This window comes from Cyprinodon variegatus, unplaced genomic scaffold, assembly GCF_000732505.1.
Source record: "Cyprinodon variegatus isolate N-32 unplaced genomic scaffold, C_variegatus-1.0 Scaffold17, whole genome shotgun sequence".
In the NCBI taxonomy this organism is placed as follows: domain Eukaryota; kingdom Metazoa; phylum Chordata; class Actinopteri; order Cyprinodontiformes; family Cyprinodontidae; genus Cyprinodon; species Cyprinodon variegatus.
Window position 1 is genome coordinate 1139662 of NW_015150470.1, and position 25757 is coordinate 1165418.

Here is a 25757-nt window from a genome sequence, read left to right on the forward strand (position 1 = left end):
TGAATTACAAATTGAACTGCATACCTCATCTTCCATGGAGACAGGCTGTATTCTCTCTATTTTACAAACACCAAGATAACAGAGGAGCTGTATGACATTAGTATTACTGCCACTCAAATTACAGTTTTCTTAAGGAACAAAATAAACTTAATCTCTAATGATATTGATGAAGTGCTTCACTTTTAATACACATCCTGCAGAGCTTGATTATTTAACAACACATTAGATTAAATTCTGTTTTCATCCCTCACCACTGAAAAAATATGTAAAGGTCCTCTCATAATTAACACACTTCTCTCAAATACTTGCAGACAAACACAAACCAGGGAGTGTTTTCTTTACTGATGTTATCACAGCAATAAAACAGCCTAAAATAGAAATTAATTTACTTTATGATAGGAAATGAATTAGCTTTGGTTTATGCATTATTTTGCATGTTTTACTTTTTTTTTTTGCAGAGCTTCTCAATTTTGAATCTAACCTTACACCTGGCAGAACTTAGGTGGAGTAACTTCAATCTGAACATGTGGTCTATTGCTTAAAAGTTTGCATAATAGAAAGAAGTTATGTTGTAGCTGAGGTAGAGATCCAGTAAATCCAAATGCAGCTGCACACCCTTTTCCCTGAAAAAAAGTAATGCAACCATTTTTGGCATTTACTTAATCCTATTTATTTACTTTAACGCAATTGTCTCAAGCAGGCTAGGACATAAAATAATTGTGTTAATAGCTAAATGTGATTAAGTAAATGCCAAAATCGCTGCATTTTTTTTCCAGTGTAAAAGCTTCCACATCTAACCTTTGAAATTGTATATCTGGGTTAGAAAATACACGTTCAGATTAGTTTTGAGACTATATAAGAAGATGCATAATGGCACTTTAGATCTGTGCATTGCATGTTTAAGCAGATGTAAACTTCCAAAAAAGACAAAACCACAAAAATAACTCCTACTTATCCATAGCTCAGTTTGGGATGCACGCATTGTCCCATCAGGGATCCCTTGCAGCCACTGCAGGAACAAGAAGCTGTCCTGGAATTGGATGGGAGGTGGGGGACACACACTGTGACGAGTCATCAACATCACCAAAGGGTGCAGTGCTTAATGCTGCTGTTCTCCACAAATACATCCTGCAGATTATAGTTTAGGGCTTACCTTTTATGGTAGAAAAAAAAAAACCTTTCATGTGGTGCATGCACAAATTGTCTAAAGTGTGTAATATGGATACAGGTAGAGGAGATAACCATTCAAGCCATCTGCTAAGGCTAAAAGAGGAATAAAATGACTGTTGCTATGATAAAAAAAAAGTAAAGTTAATGGAAACAGTTTGGAAGAAACCATTCTGACATCCCTGCATGTGAGGAGCCCACCCCACCTCAGCTGTATAGTGAGGAGAGCCCAGTCCAGGCAGCCAGCAACCAGCGCGTCTGTGCCTACCAATAGGCATGCTCGGCTCAGGCTCTGTGCAGTGCTCAGTCTCAGCAGCAGAAGCTGGGCGCAGGGGAACTGCGACGCCAAACATCCTCCCAGGTAAGCTCCGACCGCCGCTACGCCCTGTTTTTTTTTTTCTCTTTTTTTTTTGCGCCATGCATTTTCAACCATTCCCATGGATGATGCTTGTTGTATCTTCTATTACTATTTTTTTCCCTCTTGTATATGCGTGTGCCTCACGTAGCCTCTACGATTTAGGGCTTGGTAAACAGTGAGGGAGGACGCATCTGCAAAACCCCGTCAACTTGCACACGCCTCAAAATGCGCTCCTGTCGACATGAGAGCGCAGAGCTGCTGCTGCTGATGAGGCGTGGATGTGCGCTCCCTCATCCTGCCTCCATTTATTTATTCTTTTTTTTTTTTTTGGTGGGTGGGCATTTAAGGGTTTTATTTTTATTTATTTATTATTTTGAATGATGTGGCCAAGCGCCTTTCTAATATTTTCAACTTAGAGGGCGTGTAGCTGGACATTTTCCCTGCAGGTATTAGGAGCTGATGTGAAATATCATTTCAAGGCTGTCAGTTTTCATGCAGGCTGTTGCCATACACCGCTGCAGCAGGCTGTGTGGAGGCTAGGTCATGCTGTATCTATAATGCATGATGTATCAATCACAACACTGATATTTTATTGATATCTGAGCTGTGATACAACGGATCTATTTCACTTCATCATTCATTCATAGCAGTAAGGTATCCATAGAAGGGATTGGTTGCTTTTTTTGTTGTTTCTAATTAATAACTTGTGCTTTAAATGAGTTTGCAGAGGCAGTTTATTTTTATGATCAGTCAGATGTGTGGCTGCTCTGTCACTAGGTAGGATGTAGGTACACTCCCTTAGCTGTTAGGGTGGTGCTGATTGCTGATGTGTTACAGTGGCCACTACCTGTGCATGCAGTTTTTAGACCTGGATGTATTGCAGGCAGTTATTTTTTTTCTTCTAAAAGTTAAAATATAACTTATTTTAATTAATATATACTACAGCTTTGCTTTGATATATGTTGTTATTGGAAGGATTTGAGAAGAAATGCTGGAATTAAGGCAGGAAGAGTGTTAATTGCACTAATTATCAGCTTCTAAATGATGAGAGCTGCAGTTTTTCAGCGGCAGATCTTAACTGGTTTTGTGTTCCTCGCTTGAAGAACTTTTACCTTTCTTATTTTTCTATTTCTGTAACTTGCTCGGTCTGCGTCCTCCTGTGTGGAGAGATAACTTGTGTTGTGGTTACTTCTGGTGTAGTTTTGTTGTTGCTATGCAAAAAAAGAGGCTCATGTGCCATATTTCCGCTGCAATCATTTGAAGCTGTGACCTTGTCAAAAAGGAGCTACAACTCCACAACTCTTTTTATCGATTGTGTTGGGATTTCACCCCCACACACAAACATAACCCCAGTTGAGTTGTTTTATTTATTTTTTTTACCTTATTTGCTCCACTTTAAAAACCATGAAGCATTAGACGACTTGGATTCTTGATTTGATTATATATTCATGACCTTTTCTCGTTTATGCTCTGTGATTTGCAGGTTTACCGAAAAATAAATGTATGCAACCATTTTTTGCAACAACTTAACACGTTTGTTTTAATGTTAGCAGGGTAGGACATGAACAATTATGTTAAAGTAACTAAATATGATTAAGTAGATTCCAAATACAATTGCATTAGAAAATCCCCTCCTTTAAAACCATCGTCATGATTTTTGTTTTTCTCTCTTCTGTTGAACTTCATGCATGTTTGGATTGTGTTAATTGGCCCATGCAGATTGGCTGATATTAAGTCTTGCAGGAAATAGAGCTTAGCAAACCATATCATGTGAACTCTCACTCAGGAGCCAACTCTAAACTGCCAAGTGAAGAAAGTTCAGAGGTGAGAAATATTAAGGTCACTCTAAGGTCAAGATGTCATATTTCTTTAATAAACAGCAATTTGTCTGAATTATGCAAGTTATAAATAAGATTGTTATAAATGAGATTTGGTTTTATTTATTAATATAGTTAAGATTTCATGAATCTGAAACCATTTTTTCAGAATCCCTTAAGTGCGCAAAAGTCAAAGTTTGTTATATTCTGAACGAGAGGTATTGCAAAGGAGTCAAGTTTTCACACAAAACCACTATAGAAACAACCATTTATTTTAATGCCAAGGAAGAATTAAGAAATTAGGAGTCAACTACTGCATCCTTTACCCTCAGTTTCTAAGATCATATTTTCTATAATAACAAAGTAGGAGGGTTTGTGCGAAAATGTCATACATTTTTAGTCATCTATTTTATTTTTATGGCAATCGTGGCATTAATTTGCAGTATTTAGACAGGAAATGACCAGAGAGAGCTTCCAAAGCCGGAAGTCGAACCCCTGACCTGATGGCTGTGACAAGGACTTATAGCCTCAATATACGGGGCAGCTGTTAAAACTCTATGCTGTACTTCTAGCCTCCATAATTTCATAACCTTTCCCATGTTTTTGTCCTACTGTTAATGTCGCCCCTGAGCGCATGGCTCTCTGGGAGGAGAGCCATATCACCCATTTAAAAAAAAAACAATATTGAGCATATTTTTAAGTAAATGTCAGCCATAAAAACTGATCTTTAATGGTGGGAATGACTTGGTTTGGGTACATTTACACAAGACGCAGCTCGATTTATGGAGATAAATACTTTCTTAGTCATTTAAGTTAATTATTGTTTTGGTGTAAAAATATTATGTTTATATGTAACTCTGGAAATACATGTCCCAGACATTATAGCCCAAAATATTTGCTTGAAAATCTCAATTTAGGTAAAAAAAGAAAATCATTTCCGTGCTCTCAGCTAACTGATACTCATGAACTCATATTTGTTCTGTCATAGTCCAGATAAAAAAAAAAAAACAAATTCTGACATTTCTATTTGCATTTGTAATCATTACATTTATTATACAATTAAATTAACATTCAAATCGGAGAAAGACCTTGAGTAACCTAATGTTTATGCAAGATTAATTAAAAAAAGACTGTTTTTCAGCACTTCCAAAATAATTGATGATGTTCAGTCAGTCAGTCATCCCACCTCCTTTACTCTCTGAAATAAGTTATTTTTTTAGTGCAAAAATGCTAAATATTTGATGTTTTCTCAGAACTTCCTTTTTTATTTGTCTGAATCCATATTACAGAGTGTAAGGTCATTGCTCATAGACTGTATAATTTGATCATTATGGCTATATGTTTTTTAATGTATATTACAGTTGCTTTAAATCTTGAAGATGGTTTAGTATTGATGAGGGTTTTAAATGGAGTAACCCATGGAGAAATTAAGGCTCTTTACTAATTTAGAGACTATGAAGTAAATTAAACAAATAGAGGTCATATTCTCTAAGTCAACAAACCGCATTTGAATGTTGTCATGTGGAAAAAAACAATAAATGTTTGATTAGAATTGAATTTGTAGTTTGACTTTTGACAACATAAAAAATTCTCTGAAAGATTATTGTTAAAACATTGAGCGGGGAAATAAAAAAAACTGACCAAATATAGAAAAATGATAAGAATATGAATCCAGTAAGTTTAACATTGGAACAGCCTGAGGCATAAAAACTGTTTGGGGTATAAAACCTCAGTTTGATGGAAATAGTTGAAAAAGTCAATTCACATGGTGTGAAGGGTGTCTAACAATGGTCAGAGAACCGTACCTGCAGCAGCTCCAAAGCAGACCGTGACCAGGAACTACCCTCTTTGCTCCCCTCACTGTCTTCTGCAGGGCGTGATTACCTGCTCTATTATAGCTAAAGTACCACATTCAGGTTCAGAGCATCAACACACTTTAAAAACACGATTCTCTAGCAAATTTTGAGGAGTTTTGCAGAAGGTCAACGCTTCTTTTGATTACTTAATAATAATATTATCATTTTAAAAAGCTTTGAATAATAAAACCTGCTCTCATCTCTGAAGAGTCAGTGATTTCTATAAAGTGAGCAAAGATTATTCTGTTTTCTAACATTGATTTTCATTATTTTCCTGTAGTTTCTTACTTACAATTAAGCTGTTTTTTTGGATTACACAACCAGGCCATTTTTTTTTTAAGAGTAATAAGCAAAAATGGCAAAGCAGAAAGCATTGCTCAACCTTAAGCTTACATTTCTCCTGGTATGGTTGCCTCTTTCCAGTCTGAAAATAGGCCTTTTAATCTTAGACTGCAATTTTAAACACCCAATGATCTGATTATGTATGGCACTTCAAAATGTGCCTGCTCTGAACCTGGCTGTTATATTTTTTGTGCATTGTGTTATAACTTAACTTATTACTATGTACAGCGCTTTGGCCACCTCTGTGGTTTTTAAAATGTGCTTTAGAAATAAAGTTAATTGATTGATTGATTTTAAATGTTGAAAAGAGTATTCAATAGTGCCTCTGTGGTTGAATAGTGAAGTGTGACCTCAGGATTCACAATCAGGAGAAATAAGAAATACTCTCTCTCTCTCTGCAGTCAGTTGCATCTAATATGTGAAGAATTAGAATAAGTAAAAAACTTGTTTATAACACGAGTATTTGGAAAGATAAGTTTGATGACTAAATGTATGATGCATTTTAAAAAGTTTTTGCAATCCTAATATGATGTCAAAGCCTCAAAATTCAAATTCAAATAAAACAATTAATTGTGAAACATGATAATTTATCACTTTTCTAAATAGAATCAAGGAGCTTTATATAAAAACAGCAAAGAAGCCAATGGAGTCAAACTTTTCTGCCCTTTAAAAGGACCTTTTAGGTTCTTTTAGATTTAGAATCCTTTTTTGCGCATGCTCACTGAGGAATTTGCCCAAGACGGCCGACTGAAAATCAAACATGTTTGATTTTCTCCCAAACCTCACGATTCCTGATCAGGAGGTGGTAATGAGAGACTGATCGTCCCTCGTTAACCCCGTCCACTACACCACACATAATGCACGATCAGGCTGAAAGTCGGGCCGGTCGAAAAATTCTTGCACGACTGGAAAGATGGCCCAAAAAGGGCAAAAAATGGCACAGTTTAAGCCTGGCTTAAGCTGTTTTTCCCCTGTTTCTGTTTGTTAAACCTATGATTCACTGAGGTTTGAAAGAACTACTTAATGCAAGAGATGATTCCTTTTTGTGTCTGCAGATAGAAGCAAAACTTCACAAAGTTTTCATCAACAAGAAGATTTTCAAGAGTCATTAAACCTGTTCAACCAAAAGGTGCTGTCTGTCAGCTCCAGGGGTCAGGTCTTTGTTTTACAGTTTTTTTATTTCTTAAAGACTTTGCTCTGCTTGAGATTGAGGCTACTGAGTGAAAAAAACTGCAGAAGTCTAAAGAAAAAGCATAAAAACTGTCAATCAATAAAACTTTAGTGGTTTTGTAATAAGTCTAGCTACTTGGACTAAAGTGTAAAAAACAAACTGATGGGCTTTGGTTGACTTGAATTGAATGGTTGCTGTTTCTGTTGGTTTTGATTAAAAGAATATGATAATTTCTTTACACTTGGTAAAGTTTGACATAAGACCCTTGCTTTGTTTAAATATTTTCTGCACATACCTTAGTTCAGATGATGTAAAGATTTATTTACTATTAAGAGAAAAAAAATCTTTTTTAGGTCTCTATCCAAAAAGTGCTGAAGTAAGTGAAGTAACAGATTAATGTGTTGGAGGTTGATAAGACATGTACTGTCATCTCCATGCAGGACACACTGTTATGGACCCTAATTAATATATCAGACAGCCTGAGCTGCCTGTGCATTAATAAATCAACACACAAGCAGACGAATGCACTAACAGGCACTTAACAAACGCTGGCTTCATAAAAAATGATTTGTCTTTTCTATTTTAGCCTCGCTGCAGCACATCTTAAACAAAAGAGAAGTGCTCACTGGGGACTATTGAGATTTTTTTTGCGTATTATCCAGATTAATTCTACTTCCGCTTGCACAATGAGAGAGTTTAAGAGTTTTTAGTGATTTTGATCACTGTAAACATATTGGTTGATTTTCTAGGAGTGAATATATATTAAGCAATCTTAAATAAATGTAAATATTAATCAGCTTTTTTGCAGATACATACTGTATACCCCATTTCAAAACCCTTAAAAGTAACTGTTTTATACTTCCATGAATTAAAATCTTGTACAAACTTTAGAAAAATACTAAAAACCTGCATGCTTGTCTTATTAAATTTTCTTGGACAGATAAGGAGATTCAAATGTTGGTCCAGAAAGGTTTACATTAGTGGAAAAAAAGTAAATAAGATAGCTAAGAGTTTATTGGACCACAGGCCCCAATGTTGGGTTAGTTACTTAGAAAACCATTTGTATTTACTACAGTAATTACTTTTTAAAAAAGTTCAGTGAAAGTAACATTACTTTTGATGCCTTAAAATGACGTAGAATTTTGAAAACCTTCTTGTTTTTGGAATTTTAAATACAATTAAAGGTTCAGTTATGGAATATAAGTTGTTTCTTATTAACTAATAAATTAAATAATTCAAAGGCCTATACATCTGAAACACAAAACTAAGCTGCACTTTTTTCATGCGTGTGGTTCAACAAGTGAATTGCATAATTATTATGTAAATGTGATTGTTTCTTGTTTATAATAAAAGGCAAATAACATTTTTTGGCATTTATGTTTTTGCACATTAACAGCCTTCAATTGGTTATAAAATAGGCATGAAGCTAAAAAAAAAATCATTTTCAAGCAATTTCACTGAAGTAAAAATATATATTTTATTATAGAATTAAACAGAGTTTACACTTTTCTGAAAACAAAAAACAAAAAAAAAACTTGCAGGACTTTATGGTCCCAGGATTTTTGCTTGAGAAACGTGAGCCATTATTTTAGCCCTGAGAAAGTAAAGAACTTGTCTTGATTAAAGGCAGCCGTGGTCAGCGAGTGTAAATTTGATGTTGTCACTGTTAGGTTGAGGTTTTGAGGACCCAAATGCAGAGGCAGGGAGGCAGAGGTAAGTTCTTGTAGTTTTAATGGAGGGTTCACAGGTAACAGAGCCAGGAATCCAAAAATCCAACTTACGGTAAAAATGCAAGACAAACCAGAACTATGGAGACATTAGGGAAGACATGCACTAGAAGCCGGGAAAAGACGAGGAACCAGCACTGAGGAAATGCACAGGGAGAGTATTTATGGGAGACTGAACAAAGACAGGAGTAAGGAGCTGATTGGGAGCAGGTGTGAAGAGAGGCTTCTAGAAAGGAGCTAGGGAAATGGGGAACACGAGGGGAATAAAAAAAAAAACATCTAAGAACTCTAATACATCCAGAAAAACACAACAAAATAGGGATTAAATCAATAAAGCTCGAAAACAAAGAAAAACATGAATCAATTTGAAACGGAAAACTTGTACAAAACTTAACGGAACCAAGATGTGACAGATGTGAGGAGCTTCTTGAAGGGACATCTTCTAACTGATGGTTAGAAAGTCTTTGTACCCACATATTGAGCAAATCTCAGAAACATTTGGCCTTCATTTAGCGCTTTTTCTGAAGGAATGTTTTTAATTTATCGGTGGCTCTGTCTGCACAATCATCACTCCTCTATGCTTATGCTGTTACGTTTGCTATATGGAAAGCCAAGTAGTTCAAAAACATGTAACTTCTGACACATAGACAACATGTGACAAACACATTGTTTGCATGCTAACATGTTGACTTCACCTTTTAATTGTTCAGATGTAGTTGACACATTTAGAGCGCGTTAAGCTCTGAATCGGATTTTTTCCGTCCGATCAACAGAAAATCATGTTGGACGAAATCGTAGCATTTAATACTCATAGAGATTCAGTAGGGATGATCAAACCCAACATGGATCTCTGCAAGGAGGCTTGCGTAAGTATGACTGAGATATTTTAGTCCAGGTCTATTTTAGTTGGACTATGCAGCAATTTAGCAGCAATTTCATGGGTGTGACATGAAGCGAGACGCTGTTGAAAAGTAAAACACATTTGCTTTGGGGGCAAATACAAAATAAAATCTGTTAATCGCACGAGGCAAATAGTCACCTTTAAAACAATAAATGAAACGTAAATGAAATGTATTTCTTTACCCATGATAGGAATTCAGGAGGACAGAACCCAGATAAAGTAGACATCATTTTGGAGCCTCGCAAAAACATTGAGGGACAGAAAGTTTATCAATCTCCTCGAAAAAGAAAATTTATTTCAGGAGGACAGAAAACAGATAGAGTAGAATAGTGATCCTCTAATAGCCTCAAAAAAATGAAAATAAGGGGTGGACAGAGCAAGTAAGCAAAGTGGATTACTCTCCCCTATTTGTGAAAAAAAGAAAAAGAAAACTTGGATAAACTTCACAGATCTTTCTCTCTGAGAATCACCTCTCTGCCTCAGCCATATGTTGTAGTTTGAGAGATGCTATGCATTTAGAGATGCTATGGGAAATTGTTTTAATTTGTGTGGCACAGAGACAGAAGTAAAAAAATCTGCTCACCCTGCCTAGTTGGAGCCTTTCTATACGCAGTCAGTGTGACCGGGAAAAAAGACGCAACCAGTGTTTTCAGAAATTTAAGAACATACCAATTGCATGTAACCTACACGTTATTGTCATGTTATTATGAGGCATTTAGAAACTTGTCCAGTTTGAGCTGGTGGGTGTGTTTATTTTTTTCCTATTTGCTGCTGTGTAGTAGGGTTAAACCAGTTCTTGAAAGGTAGGGGTGGTTCGCAGCAAACAACATATCAGTTTCTTTTCTTACCTTTTTAAAAAAGGAGCCTTTTTAAAAAAAATCTAATATTTGGATTACAGTTTAAAGCTACAGTGTGTAACTTTTAGCGACATCTAGCGGTCACACTGCAGACTGCAGCAACATGAACATCTCCCCCCCCCCACCGCTTCTCCCCCCCAACAGTACGGCGAGCGTTACGGGACAAAATGTCTTCCATGACGTCCGCATCACCTACCTTCTCAAGTGATGAGGTTTGTTTACATAGATAATTTTACAGATAGTATTTCATTAGTCTGTGTAGGGTATAGATTTCATGTAGACTTAAGATAATAAATGTACCCGTTATTTTTTCTACATCGTTGTGACATTTTGGCGATCTCGCAATCGCTAGTTTGTTGGCTCTGCACTGCCGTAGCACAAAGATGTCTGCCTCCATGGCTGCAAGACCCGCTCCTATGTAATTATAAATAACGAATTCTAAGGCAACGCAAATATTAAGGTTAAGAGGCTGAGCTCGTAGATGATGATAAAATAACATAGTTATGTATAATATATTACATTTCTGACTGTATATCCCTGTAATTATTACACACTGTAGCTTTAAGGCAAAAACCAACCGTAAAGGTAAATGTCTTTTTCAGGGGGATATATAACATAGTTTTGCCTTATTACTGTCATTTTCTTTTAATAATTAATATGTTTTGTTGAATTGCTGCAGGCAAACCTAATATCGGCCTGATATTAGGCAAAAGAACCAATTTGCGATTTTATCATCCGGTACCTAAAATCTATATATTGGCATGATTAAAGCACAATGCATCTGTCTAAGTTGATGTAAACAACTCTGTTCTTCTTGTACCTATTGTTGACAATTGTCCTCTGAGTAATTTCACTTGATCAAACTTTTCTAACATTCTTCACTCAAAGCAGAGTATTTATATATGATTTGTGCTCATGTTATATCGGGCCAATATTGGTATCGGTCAGTTCTTAAAGCTGCATTATCTGTATTGGAAATTTAAATGTTTTACAGAGACACCCTTAATTGTTGATTCTTGTGTCGATGGTGGAATTGATCTGTTCAAACACATTGTGATTTGTATATCTTGGGAGATGCATTAGGTGTATATTTGTACATACTTACAGTATACAAATACAGCCTTTACTACTACTAATAATAATAATACCAAATTTATGGATTTTATGAACATTTTCAAAAAATGACTTCATTCCTTTAATTACACATCATAAATTCCTATTACATAAATGGTGGCAGCTTGTTCTGCCCATGCAGTTTTTGGCGAATCATTATGTTTAATTTTTCCATTGTTGATAAAAAAAAGAACATTCACAATGCATCAACTGTTTTCTGCACTAAGAAAATAGATTTTTTTTCATGCATCTTTAATAAAAATGAATTTATTGTAATTTTCTGCATAATTTAATGCAGGAATTGTCAGTATAAGGGGAATTGATTTAGCCTGCCGTAAACTAATAGCAGCCCAACTTTATGTCACATTGGACAATTTTTTTAAATCTAAAGTACTCACAGATCCCCCTACCCCCACCCCCAAACATTTTTCCTATTTATTCAAATTCAATATATTGATTAACGACCATAAAAATATGTTTTTTTGACATTTTTTCTGTAGAAGCTGTAGGAGATTTTTTCTATTCTGCTATTTAAAGGATGAGACAGGCATAAAAAGTGATATTAGCTGATTAATCAGCTAGGATATCTGCTTGCATAACTAAACTACAATGTTTAACAGACATGCAGTTTGAAATGTTGTTCTTAAAGTTATTTTCCTTTGTACCTGGCTGCAGATAGATTTCACACCAAGACTTATTTCCTTAAAGCTAAATTTGCCATTCTTTGTGAGCCGGGGTTTTTATCACCCTAGTCTGCTGAACAACTATCTTTTAGAGGACCATTCCTTGCTAAATACGCAGAAGAAACATTTCTCAAAGCTTTGCATTATCTGATCGAAAACTCTTTAAACCATGAGAACCATATTGTTAAAATAGTAGCTTATTGTTTTCTTTTTAATCGATAAACCTTAAACCTTTCTTACCTGTTTCTGCAAATCAGAAACGGGTAAGAAATAATGCAAAAAAAAAAAAAAAAACTAAAACAAAAGTCATTTATTTCAGGAAAACAACAAAGGTTCAGGGCATAAGTTAAAATGCAAAAGAATAAAACAGCAATTTAATATTAGCAAAATATAACTAAATAATGCAAAAAGAGGATGTATAATTTCCAACTTTGAGCATAAAAAGAGCAGAAGACTTTTTAGAGCTGTAAGCAAAAAGTTAATGTTTTGGAAAATAAATGTTCTTTTTAACAAGCCCTCGGCACGCTATATCTAAGATGGTAAACTGTGTATTGAATCCAGCTTCTGCAAAGCTGGAATTGCTCTTTTTTTTGGTGGTGTGGGGTCTGAGTGTAGAGGAGCTTTGAATATTTTTTTATACAACTTAAACGTCCACCGCCCCACATCGGTATGTTTTTACATCAGATTGTTTCTGCATCAAATATCACACTCATATCAAAGTGAAATCCAGCATATTATACCTCTTTAGAATAAGGCAATTCTAAGGACAATGATTATCAACTCTAATGTAAGTGAACCATACACTACAAAAAACAATAATTAATAATTAGTCATCAACTTACAAATCATGATTATCAGAGCCCACCTTGTTTTCTGTTCTATCGATCAGACAAAACACCCGACAATGGCAAAATTGGCACATCTGATCTGTAATACTCTGCAGAAAAGTAATATCCAGTTATATTTCCCAAAAAATAAACTTTAGTGTTGCAATAATGCACCAAAGGTTGTTTTTTTTGCCATAAAAAAGTAAAAACATAAGGATGAAACAAATAATCCATCTCCATAATAATACTTATCCACCATATTAGATTATCTGCGTTACGTGGATGTACTCACCTACCTATTTACTTCATACATCGAGTGTTGCTTTCATTTTGACTATCCACAATAGTATGGAAAATTCCTCTACGTGAAAAAAGGCTGTCCCCTTGCACATGCATCACATAGTTTTTTTTAGCCGGCACTCGAAAATACAGTTGCTGATCGACTTTTAATTCACATATTTTGTTAACCAATATGATGAGCTTTGCAACAATATATTGGAAGTGTAAATAGAAAATATAGCGTTTTTTTACCTGTGTAAACATTGAGAGGAGAGGAGAACCTAGCGGTTGCACACATAGAGGACTTTCATGCTTCGAAATTGTAAATAATGTAAAAAAAAACTGTGCTTGACTGAAAATTTGTGTAAATCTAAACATAGAAATGTGTTTTTTATGGTCAAATTAATAAAATTTAAATAATCCAGTTTGCAACATCTGCTTCAAATTTTGCACAATTGTGCCAAATGGACTTTTTACATACAAAAAGGGTCATAGTTTCACAATGCTTATGACCAGAGATCTGAAATTTTACAGTTATTGTCCACAAGAAGAACAGGTATAGTAAGTTGAAGAGGTCAACTATGTGTTATACAAAAGATATAACATAATAAAAATTATTTTGTTTTATTCGAGTGGAGAAAATTTGTTTTTTGAACATGTTTGAAGTCACATAGCTCTGGTTGTGTAAAACCTAGAGTCTATACACATATCTCCAGAAACTAGAAGGTCTTAGCTTTTAAATGAGATATATCACAAGCATGTGGGATTAATAATATAATTTTACTGGCCAATTGCACTTTTTGGCATGCAATACATTCGTGCACAAGCCATCAAATGAGCCGAGCCAGTGCACAGTTTTGTAACAGTAAGATCCTAAAATGCAAACGGTTTAAAGCTGAAAGTCAGTGGCCTGAAGCCAACAATGATGTTACATTGTCCTGCATCCTCGCTCATTTTAAAGATAAGCCACTGCAGACAACGGAGATATGACTTCCAAGACTGTATACTGGGAGCTGCGGTACTTTAAAACAAATGAAATTGCTATTTTACAGGAGCGCAGGGTGTGGCTCAGACATTATTGAACATCTAGACTTTGGAGAAACTCTTTCAATGATCAAAAAATTTAACAGAGATTTAAGATTCAATAATCGGCATACTTCTAACTCATGTATTGGAGAGTTTTGTTCTGAGACTGGGCTGCCTGTGTCATGCATTTGTTCAGCATTGAAAAAGAACCACATCATGATGAAATAAAACACTTTTTTTTAAATAAAAGGACAGTTTTGATTGAGCTGCCTGCTGTTACATGTTACCTCCCTGTTCTCTCTTTAGTGATGGCCTCTGCTGAGCAACCGTGCTCCATCTTCCACCAGCAGCACTGCGCATAAGGCAACACACCCACCTTTGCCCTCCCGCCCAGGAGGGAGAGAGACACCACCATGTACAGCGTGGAGGACCTCCTCATTTCACACGGATACAAACTGCCCAAGAGTGGCCCTCCGTCTTCAGCGTCTTATGATAAGCGCCCCACCGAGTGCCAGCGAGAACTTGTGGACAACAGGACCGGCCGGGGGACTTTTAATGGGTTCGAGGCAGAGAGGGGAGCATCCATCTCGGGCATCTATGGCAGCAGGCAGGCACTGGTGAAGGGCTACCCCACCACGGATGAGAGCGGGGAAAGGAACCAAAGGAGGAAAGAAGCTGGGATTGGTTTCCTTGGTGATATTCAGCTCCTGGGCGATTCTCTCGCCACAGATAGTGGGTGAGTGATTTTTCCATGTCTTTTTTAATCCCCCACACCCCTTAACCCTCTCTTTCTCCCGTTAACTCCATCCTCTCCTCTCTTCTCCTCCTCACTCTGTGGCCCTTCAGTGTTGCATGCAAAACTGATTCTGCACTGCGCAGGGGTTTTTTTTTCCTCCTCTCTCATCCCCTCCTTGCAGAGCTGCAGAAAACTGGCTGCAGCAGCACCACTGGCTTATCATGAGCTGGAATATGAGCAAATATGAAAGGTACTTCAAGGCATTTGAATGCAAAGCCAACCCAGCAGCTCATATCTGGCAGGTCTGCAGATGCAAACAGCAGCTCTAGTCTGTGAGAAAACCTACAAGGTCTGAACATGCCTCAAGACAGGCGTGTAATCACTCCAGTGTAAACACTGGCACACTGAATCCCACCCAGCACGTGCTCTGTGATGTAAGCATGTTGCTGGGCAAGTATGCACAGCGCGACTCCCCTCAGCCATACAGTAGCATATGCTGCTGAGGATGATCCATTGACTTTGCTGCTCACTACATTGACTAACAGTAGTCTTTGTGCAGTGCAGATATTTGATGGAGCTCTGCCCATGCAGTGTTCTTCTTTTTTTATTAATCAGCTACAATAAGCAAAATACTGATAATCAGATTAAACTTTGATAAGCATTAGAAACTAATACCGAGTGCCTTATTATAGCATTTGACACAAAGATAGTTCAAATGTGCTGATATTATTAATGACCTTTATGACGAGGTATATTTTTTCTGCAATACGACAAAAATTGTCTGTAGTGATGTAAAGACATGATACAATTTAAATCAGAATGCAGTTTAATTAGAAAGTGTAACTTATTTTTACCCCTCTGCATTTTAGATGAAGTGGTATTTCAGTTTTTCCAACATATTTCTGTTGATTGGAAGCAATCTTTGACTTTTAGTGTGACCCGTTACCAACTTGAATCTGAGGGAGCATCTGTGTAGGGATCTAAAGGGTTAAGGAAATAACCTTTATTATTTAATAATATTAAAAATGAGATCATTTTAGCATGCTACTTTTAAATAAACAGTTTTTTCTTTGTAGATTGATCCTCCTTAATGTTTTGTTCTTTTAAAGATGTGAGGAAAATGTTTTTTAGTTGAAAGAAAAATATTTTCATTTTGTTTTTTTATTTTAAATAAGCTTGAATTTCACTCTAGGTCAGGAAATGGGTCTAAGAAGGAGTGGTGAAGCCAGAAAATGTTCTTAGGGGTGGCCAGTTAGGGAACAATGTGCACTGAAGAGGGCTTTAATCTACACTAAGCACATTGTACCGACAGGACAGTGAACGAACCAAAAAAATTCATACATTTAAAAAAAAAATCTGACAGACTAGACTTGCACTAAAAAACACACATAATATTTGTGAGGTTTGATATGTCATAATATTGATTTGTCATAATATTTATAAGATTTGTTGTTCTACATTCTATACACATTAAATGAGTTTAATGTGTATAGAATGTCGGTTTTAATCTCTAATCATATAAAAAACCTCCTAGATAACTTTCAAAGAAAATGTTTCCTGCTTTTCCATGATACATAAACAGAGGTTCTAAAAACAGCACATTGTATGTGTTTGTCATATTTATTATATTGATATGAACAATTCAGTGCTGTATTTTTGTTGTCAGTTTATGGTTGATGTACTAAAAATAAAATGACAAACTATTTAGGACTTTCCTCTTAAATCAAATTATCCTGCAGTCATCTTCTGTTTTATTTAGGACCTGCTTGTTCCAGGGTGGTGAAATTTGTTCACATGTTAGCAACAAATTGCCTGTTGAGGATGGCCACATAGGTGGTTAATGGTTATCAGTAGGATTGGCTAATCGTCATATAAAATAGATAAAATAGGGAAGGGGTGGCTTATTTGTTAGAACAATGTGCTTCCATTCGTAGAAAGCAGCAAATAACAGGTTGAAGCCCCAAAGGATGAAACTCTGGGTAGAGATGCACCGATACAATATCTGGATTGGATGTTGGCTTCGATATCCGATCCAGCTATTCCAATTATTGGCCACAATAGCTGGATCGGATATCGCTTATTTGATATCAAATATCCCGGATCCAATCTATGGAACTGTTATTTCTTTTTTGGTGCTTTTTTGTTAATAAATGATATAAAATATATTTATATCTGTAAATGTGTTACCTTTTTTTGCTTTTTTTTAACAATGTTTATGTCAAGCCTGAAGCAAGATATATGGTTTAATTATTCCGATACACTCCGCCCAAGTATCGGTATCGATTTAGATTTGAAAAGCTGGATCGGTAAATCTCTTAAGTTTGGGTATCTATCGACAAATTTCCCCCCTTGCACTCCATGCTGCCGACTGCTCCCTAACGGATGGGTTAAACAAAGAGCTCAAATTTCATTCAATCATATATTTACAGTGATCAACAAAGTTCATCCTCAGAGATCCTAAACCTCAATGGTGCCTATATATATAAACTTGCCTATATCTACTGGCGTCTAATGCAAACTGGTTGTTTGGAGCCATGTCAGGAAAAAGCCTTTCTGCCCTACCATCTTAAATAAGCAGAAAGTTCATGCTCACAGTTCATGCATCCTACTAGTGCTTGAACTGTAAGCATTATGGTGGAAGATGTGTGATGCCATGCGTCTGTTTCTCTTGCTTGGAAGCCTTGTGAAAGTCTTTTAAATGCCAGAAAATGAAGATTATTTGCCCTTTTCCAGAAAACTTGAAAAATGCTGTCACTAAGTTTTTCAGTAGTAATTAATTCAAAATATATAGACAAATCGAGAGAAGACTGGTCCATTATACACCAAATAACTTTTTTTTACATGGTGTCAATATTTGGATCTCATAGAAATGCTGTGAGGGGAGTCGAAGGTACCAGTGCATGGAAATTTAGTGAATGGGAATAGTTGAACATCTCTCTCTCAGTATGCCCCTAACTTCAGAAATGTGTAAAGAGATGACCTGCAGACCTCTGGTAAAAGGATGTTGACAAGTAGGAGTAGACATTATAAATTATTTTCTTAATGTGGATCCTTTAGTACTCAATAAGATGTTTTCCTGTTTAAACCTTCTCATTCTCTAAAGGTATTGTTTTCCTGTTTAAACCTTCTCATTGTATAAAGGTATTGTTTTACTGTTTTAACTTAGAAAAAACTATATATAATAATTTGTTTGAGTTTCTCCAAATTCTCGACCTATAAGATAACCAGCTGAAAAACAGAAAGTTCTCGTCAAGAACTTAAATTTTCCATTTTTTTTCATTGCAAACATAGATAATCTCTTTACATTGCATCTCCTGGTGGTGCATAGATGCATTTTCTAGAATGAGGCCTGTGATTAAATCAACAGATCTAGTTTTGCTTTTACATCAGATCAGGTAATTGGATGGTTTAGGACTGATTTTAAGAGCCACAGTTGCTAGCCAGACGACCATTTTCCAAGATAAGGTCAGCATAAGTTAAAATGCAGATCTTTTTGCTGTAGCATCACAATTTCATGATGTCTTAAAGGGTCTTTGAAAGTGCTGACTTAGGCAGTTCTGTCTCATATGTACTAGCTCTTCTTAATTAAGTTTTGTTATACTGAGGGCAAAACAATTGCTCCCGATACAGGCATGTCACATTCAATATATAAATTTGAAAAATCCTATAAATTACTATTTATATTGAAAGTGACTAGCCATTTCTAATAAAAGTCATGAGAAAAATGAAAATGACAAAAAAAGTCAGTCAAGATCCTTTGCTCTTAACTCTCACTTTTTTTATATATATTGTTAACATTGTACTTTTTTTTTTTTTTTTTTACAGGTTCTATGATGTTCCTAGTTTGACCTATTCAGAGCCACTGAGCCATGAGGACCGGGATATTTCCTACTGGAGGAGGCGAGGCCAGGACTTCAGCATCCTTCTGGACTACGCTGATGGCAGGGAACTAAGGGCCTCTGCTGGGGCATGGAGGCCACAGGCTTTAATCACAGCTGAGGAATACAGGGCAGAAAGGCAAGCACAGCAGCTATGGGAGGAAATTTCTTGGTTAAGGGACCCGGATGCAGGCCCCAGTCAACTAAGGGTTACTGGGGAGAGGAAATGCCAAAGCCTTGGAACAGAGGAGTGGAAGCCAGCTGTGGGAATGGGAAGACAACTTTCAGACGGGGACGGGGAAAGATGGGCTAAGGACCAGTACCGTCTAAGGACACCTGAGGGTTTTTTTCATCCTAGAACTAAAGCTAAATCTCAGTCACTCCCTAGAGTTGTGTCACCTGATGGAACAGACTGCAGAGAACTAATACTATCAAGGCCAAGCCTACCTGATAGGCAAAGGTTTAATAGTACTGTTTTCTCTGGACCGTATAGTAGGTATGTTTATGGTGGGGGCAGAAACGGTTGGGGTAGGAATCTCGGTCCAAGCAGCCATGTTGCACTTTTACCAAAGCCCAGGTTTAGCAGGCCTTTAAAGCCTCCTTCATATGAGATACACCAGCAGACAAGGGGTAGCGCAGAAATGCTTGCTATAGAACAGGGTGCGAAACAAAAAGACAGATCTCTTTACTATCCAAGGGGTGGTGATCTGAGACAAGACTATTACGCACAACATGCCCTCACTGGAATGGAGCCTCCTGGCTACATTCCACCCCCTTCATATAAAAGAGCCCCACCTCCAAGAGCAGTTTCAGTCAATCGCAATGAAATGGCAAACTTAAGATGGAGGTCAGAATCTTTTCAAATGCCAAGCTCTGATCCTGGAAGGTGGCTCTCCAGACAGGGAAGCAGCTCATGGGTGGGACATTATGGAGAACGTAGTGCGTCCTATCGAAAACTTGTAAATCTGGGACCTGAGGAACAAGTGGTTCAGGTTCGTCAGTTACCCACTGAAGACCCAAGAGTAAAAGAACTCTCAGGAGGGCCTGGTGTACATTCTCTTAGTGACCTAGACAAGCTGCGCAACATCAACAAAGAGATTTCATCTGTTAAGACTCTAGGACAATCTACACATGATAGTGCCTTTCCTCCCCAGCAGGGGCCAGCTCCCAACACCGAAGCCAACAAAACCGCTCCAAATGACAACGACATAAGTAATCGATGGTGCAACAGGGGTATTAAAAAGAGTGAAAGTGTAGGTCCTGAACAGAATCGTCCAGTTATTTTTCCTTCATCTTTTCTTGGTAAACCACCCCCACCCCCATGTAAACCGGTTGACCAGGGTGTATCTGAAACTGTAACAGAGGTGAAAAAAGTAGAGCAGCATGAGCCCCCAGAAAAAGAAAAAACAAAAAATCTAAAAAAGAGACTCAGTGAAACAATTTTTTGTTTAGTGTCTGTCCCTGTTACTCCACAGCTCACTGGGACAATTCGAGATCAAAATAACAACAATGAAAAATCACCAGACCCAGCAGGCAGTCCTAGTGACAATAAAACTGGCCACTTAACAAACCAAAGTCTTCAAAGCACATCCTCAGCTGAAGCTGAGCTACAGGCTCTTACTGGTAGCTTTGCAAGCAGCAAAACAAGCAGCAGAGCAAGCAGCAAAATGTTTAAGAAATTACCTTGTCGACCCCCTAAGATCAATCATTATAAAGAGCTGAAACTGTCAGGAACCTGGCCTGCGAACCAATATCGAGATCAGGAGACACAGACAAGCCCAGAGGCTCGAAAACCTGCCCCAGATAACATGGAAGCACAACAAGAACCTGTTCCTCCTGGCACTGACGTTTCACCCGACAGCAGTGCTGTAGTGGGCACTGCCTTCAGTTTTCCTATAAAGGGAGTCAAGAGCCTAAAGCTGTCGAGTAACAGCGCCTTCTCTTTGACCTCCACCTTCTCCTGCCAGCTGAATAAGAGCACAGCTCAGCAGCCAGCAGTACCACCCTCAGGAAATGTGGAGGAGGCCAAACCAGCAGCAAGCGGTGAACAGTTCTTGATCAAGCCTGCCACACAACGACCGTGGGATGCTGTCAAAGAGTTGGAAAGCATGAAAAAAGAGATTCAGGATCAACAACAGCAGCAGATCAGCAAACAGCAAAGTGTTGATAAGTGCATAGAAGACCTTAATGAGGCCTACAAAGACATCTTAGAGCTAGGCACTGCCAGCAATAAAGTTCCAAATGGTTCGGTTCAAATTCCAGAACGCATTAAAATCCGACTAACATCAGAACCTCTCAACAAGCCCAGCAGCCTTAGGCGCAGTGCAGTAAGCTGGTCTGTTGACCCAGAATACAGAGAAGTGAAGAGTGCCTTCTCTAGACCTGCAACAAAGTCCGTAACATTTAGCAAACAGCTAAGAGAAGAACTCCCAGTTCCACCAAGGGAGACTGGATTCAGAGAATACAGGGTTGTGACGCATCTTTCCCGTAGAAGGAGTAATGATGGAAGGACAGTCAAGCTAGACTTGCCAGATGAACCTATCGAGACACCGCTTTGTGACTTCAGTCCAACGACAAACAACACAGCTGCTGAGGTGCCATGGGCAGATAGACAGCCAATGCAAGATGCCTCTACGCTTACCAGTCCTCCGGATTATGAGGACATATGCCAGACTTTACGTCAAACTAAAGATTCAGCAGATGGAAATAAAACATCCACAGGTCAATCTAGACCCAACGACACAGAGAATCTTCAGGATCTTGGCGGTGAATCTGAAGAAGAGTGCCCTATTTGTAAAAGGGAACTTGAGAATCAAATGAGACAGGGTCCTTTGCCTCCACTTCATGAGGAAAATAGCTCAGACAGCTCGGCAAATCAAAATGGCAGCCCACCACAATGTGCTGCCCTAGAAAGTCCAGCAAAGGACTCAAAAACTGAGGAGGCAAAAGACTCAAGTCTAAATCAGTCAGGTTCAGACCTGCACCCTGAAACAACGGAGCAGAGGTTACTGGCGGAAGACGCTAAGGTCTGTGAGAAAGCTGAAGATGCTCATGCAGAAAACTCAGGCAGTGGATGTAAAGTTGAGCCTGCTGAGGGCAAACCAGAGAATAAGGCTCATGACGATCCTTCTTCTGCATCTACAGCATTTCAAACTGATCAGCCAGCAGATTTACAAGTGACACAGAAACAGCATGCAGATGAAAAGGTGACTGAAGAAGTAGATTTAAAGGAAGAGAAAACGCTTTCAGGTAAAACTTCTGAGGGCAGCATAGTTAGAAGAAGAAATCTAATGAAAGGCGAGAGGCAAAACAACACATTACCTAAAGAAAAGAAGTTGCAAGAGAAAAAGTCAGTGTCTGTTCCTGAACTTCGCGTTGGTCTACGAAGTCATCTGGGACGGGACCATCCAGGGCTACCTGAGTTTCCACCTGATAGACTGCCACTTTCAGTTCCTCTAAACCTGGACCGTAGATTATCCTTAAGCTTGGAGGGGGAGAGAAGGACCAAGGCCCCCTCCCAGCGAATTGAAGCATTGCAGAACAAACTGGCTATTTCTCCGGGACATGTGCCAGTTGAAAGACTTGCCAGGATGAGGGAAGTGGACGTTATATGTCGGGTGAGACGCCTAAGCATCCGGAGTACTGACTCTGGGGAGGGGGAAACAGAAGGCGAGGGCAAGGATGACCATGTGGAAGAGCTTCACCCAGTGCCGCAGGAAAAAAAGGAGAACAATCAAGAGGTCACACATTCACAGCAGGGAGCAGAGGAGACAGTGTTGCAAGATGGACAGAAATCATCTCTCTCAGGTGAGGATAGAAACGGTTCTCAATGAATTCTTAACCAGCATGAATTAATTAATCATTGCGTATGGAAACATGCTTTGGCAAGTTCACTCATATATCTTCTTTTTTAATTCCCAGAAACCGCTGATCCCAGCCAAGGGGTAACAAAGTAGTAAAAAAACTGGTCCATCATTTCCACCAGAGGTTTTAAGCTCCAACACTGTGACCTGGCTGCCAACTAGAATGCCTTCATTTCATCTTGACACTGAAATGGCCTTCTTGTCCGACAAGAGCATTGTGTACACCTTCACCGCCGGCGCTGCATTGACTACTATGAGTGCTGTTCCACTGCCAAAGGGAGATGCCCTACAAACCAGCAGGGCAACTTCCACTCCAGATCCCTCCCCAGCCTTCCTAAACTGACTTCCCCCCTCCCCTTCTGTCCTCCAGTCTCAACCTCATTCTTCTATAGCGTTTCTACTAGTTAGTCTACCTGTAGCGGCTTGTCCTTTTCTATTCTATACTCCCAATGCTTTTTTCATTAGCAAACATTATGCAATTCTGTCATGCATACCAGAGCTTCTAAAGTGTGGATAGCGAAAAAGACTTTTCGCATTTTTGTTTACCGAGGAGCAGTTTAAGGAAATGAATGTAAGTGTTTATGTTAAAGCCAACATAGACGTAGAAGGGTTATTTTCTCAAACGTACTTTTGCATTTTAAATACACCAAAATAAACGTATCTGATTGTGGTCAGGTGACAGCTGTTTTTAGAACTGGAATTCACTGTCTTTGGCTCAAGAACTGTTTTGATTTTCAGAAAAGATAAATGCGCCTTTCTTTGTTTTGTTTTTTAAGATCTAATGACATTATGCCCACCCTCGTTGCTTTTCTACACTCTGCAACCTTAACCCATAGATCTCTTCAGTGAAGAGTTACTCTTTATAACATGAGATGATGGATCAGTTGTCCAAATGTGTTTCAAAGTGGTTCTATACAGGACAGGGATTGCTGCCTTTCTTAACCACCTTAATAAATCCTGGTCGGATCAGGGGAAGTCTTTAATTACAACCTGAACAATTCAGTGTAAAGTTCAAATTTCCAGGTAATTTCAGGAAGCAATAAAGGCAATGACAAAGTTGGTGATCAGTGACTTTATAAAAAATTTACGATGAACATAGGATTTTAGAAAAATAAAAGGAAAAGAGAAAAAAGATAAGTAGAGCAATATTGTTGTATTAACAGCCCAGTGGTGTAGTGGAGCTACCTGTAGGAACCATTGTCGGAAGTTTTAATGTGAATATGTCATTCAGATCATATTACAGGGAAATGGAGTCATGTCAGGGTATGGGCGCTTAACATAGGGTGGGTGCTTTTCTTCATGATATATATCTATCTTCATACATCTGTGAAACAACATTTCACTGAGTATTTATTTTTTTTAATCATCAAATTGTTACTCGGTTTGCATAATTGTACAAAATAAAGTATATTTTAAATATTTTAAGAGAAATTTTGTATTTAACCATGGGATTTTATTTCTCCGCGCTGATATCAAGCTGAAAGTGTCATATCTATGTATAGTATCATATTGAGAGTATACGTAATTTTCTAGTGCTTTAAAACAGAAAACCTATCATTTCAGAAGGATGACCCCGTTGTGTGCCTTGATCACACGATTTGAGTTCAGTGAGTGACAGGGTTCATCACTGCAGGGTTTGACAGGATGGAAATTTTCTGATTGTTCCATTACTTACGATTTGATAGTGCTTTTTCATATGCTAACAAAGTCAGTGTTTGACGCTCTTAGTGATATTTGACTCATTAATCCATCAAAGATGTGTTTCCTATGTTGGTGGTCATACATGGCCTCTGTCTTTATATATTTGTCTTTGTATGTCTTCCAGTTCATGTACTGTTTTGTTGTCGCTCCTCAAAACATGTTGAGAAATAAAATTTGGATTTCTTTCACCTCCCCTCCCCCGTCCTTATTTATTTATTTATTTTTTGTCCCTAAGTACTTTGTTTTTCTTACGTTGTTCCTCCCATTACACGGCGTGTTCTCTTTGTGTGAAATGTTCTGCTGTCACCGACATCTATTGCACTTCAGGGTTGCAATATGCTACTTTAGGCCGCATATCTGCAAAACGAACAGGCAGAGATTCTGTCACTTTGAGGATTTTAACTCCAATTCTGACAAGACTGTAATAGCATTTATGTGGTTTTGCAACATCAGCAGTATTGCACTGTTGTGACCGTTTATCGCTCATCCGTTACCGCCTAATTTTTATGTAGCATTTTACAGCTGTAGCATCAACTCAAAACCTTGTCTTGGTATTTAGATCATTTCTTGTAAATTTGAACCACTCATTACGCCTTATTATCTGTGCATTACATTATGCTCTAGAGAAATGCCAAATATTAACGTACTAAGCACTGTTCACACCGTTACTTTTATTTCAAAATGATTTATTTTTGCAAAACAACTCACAAACCTGCCGCTCCTCTAGGTGGAGCAGTAAAGTAGCATTGTGAGTACTTTCTGCTCCTCATGCTGTTTAGCCTGAACATAGAATCAAAACTGTGAAATCGAAACAAAACTGAGAGTGTAATTATGAAAAAGTACAGGATAAAGGATATGGCTGAATGTTTATAGACAGATTAACACGGAGGACAAGCTGTTTCGCCTATATCTACTAACAGAATTCATCTTTGATTCATTTTGGACTCTAAAAGGCCTTGGTCTTATACTAAAACTGCCCCTAACAACATTTTTATGATTTCTCCACATATGCACCCAGCCCCTTGCAATTGGCATGAAAGGTACACTTAAACATAGTGTCATTTCACTTTTTGTACTACAGGTTATGTGCAGACATGAAGTAATTATGCACACTTGTAATATTTTCTATTTTCATATGAGATTTTAGTGCTTTTTGTACTCACTGACATCTTTTTTTCTTCCTTGCATGGAATGCAAGAGAGTGGAGAAAAAAAAATGTTTTTCATAAAGTATATTTGCATTTGGTACTCTTAATAGTGAAACCGGTGGGCAAGACATCATGTTTCATTACTTCATTTACAAAACTATGCCAAGTATTTAAAAGCTATTTTTAGAGTGAATCAAAGAAGAGCTCATTCATTTTCTTTTCTTTTTCTTTTAAGACATGCCTTTATCTTTGTATCTATAAATAAAAGCATAATCCATAGTCACACGATTGTGCTACTGTTGTATGAT

General features: G+C 37.7%; 1 protein-coding gene across 1 annotated transcript; it reads left to right on the forward strand.

Annotated features, from left to right (window-relative positions):
* The first annotated feature begins 1446 nt into the window (after positions 1–1446).
* LOC107092240 (junctional protein associated with coronary artery disease homolog) lies at positions 1447–25757 on the forward strand. Its single transcript, XM_015386592.1, has 4 exons — positions 1447–1528; positions 14431–14860; positions 18686–22545; positions 22660–25757. Exons 2-4 carry the CDS (start codon positions 14538–14540, stop codon positions 22692–22694), a joined length of 4218 nt encoding a protein of 1405 aa, XP_015242078.1. The 5' UTR covers positions 1447–1528; positions 14431–14537; the 3' UTR covers positions 22695–25757.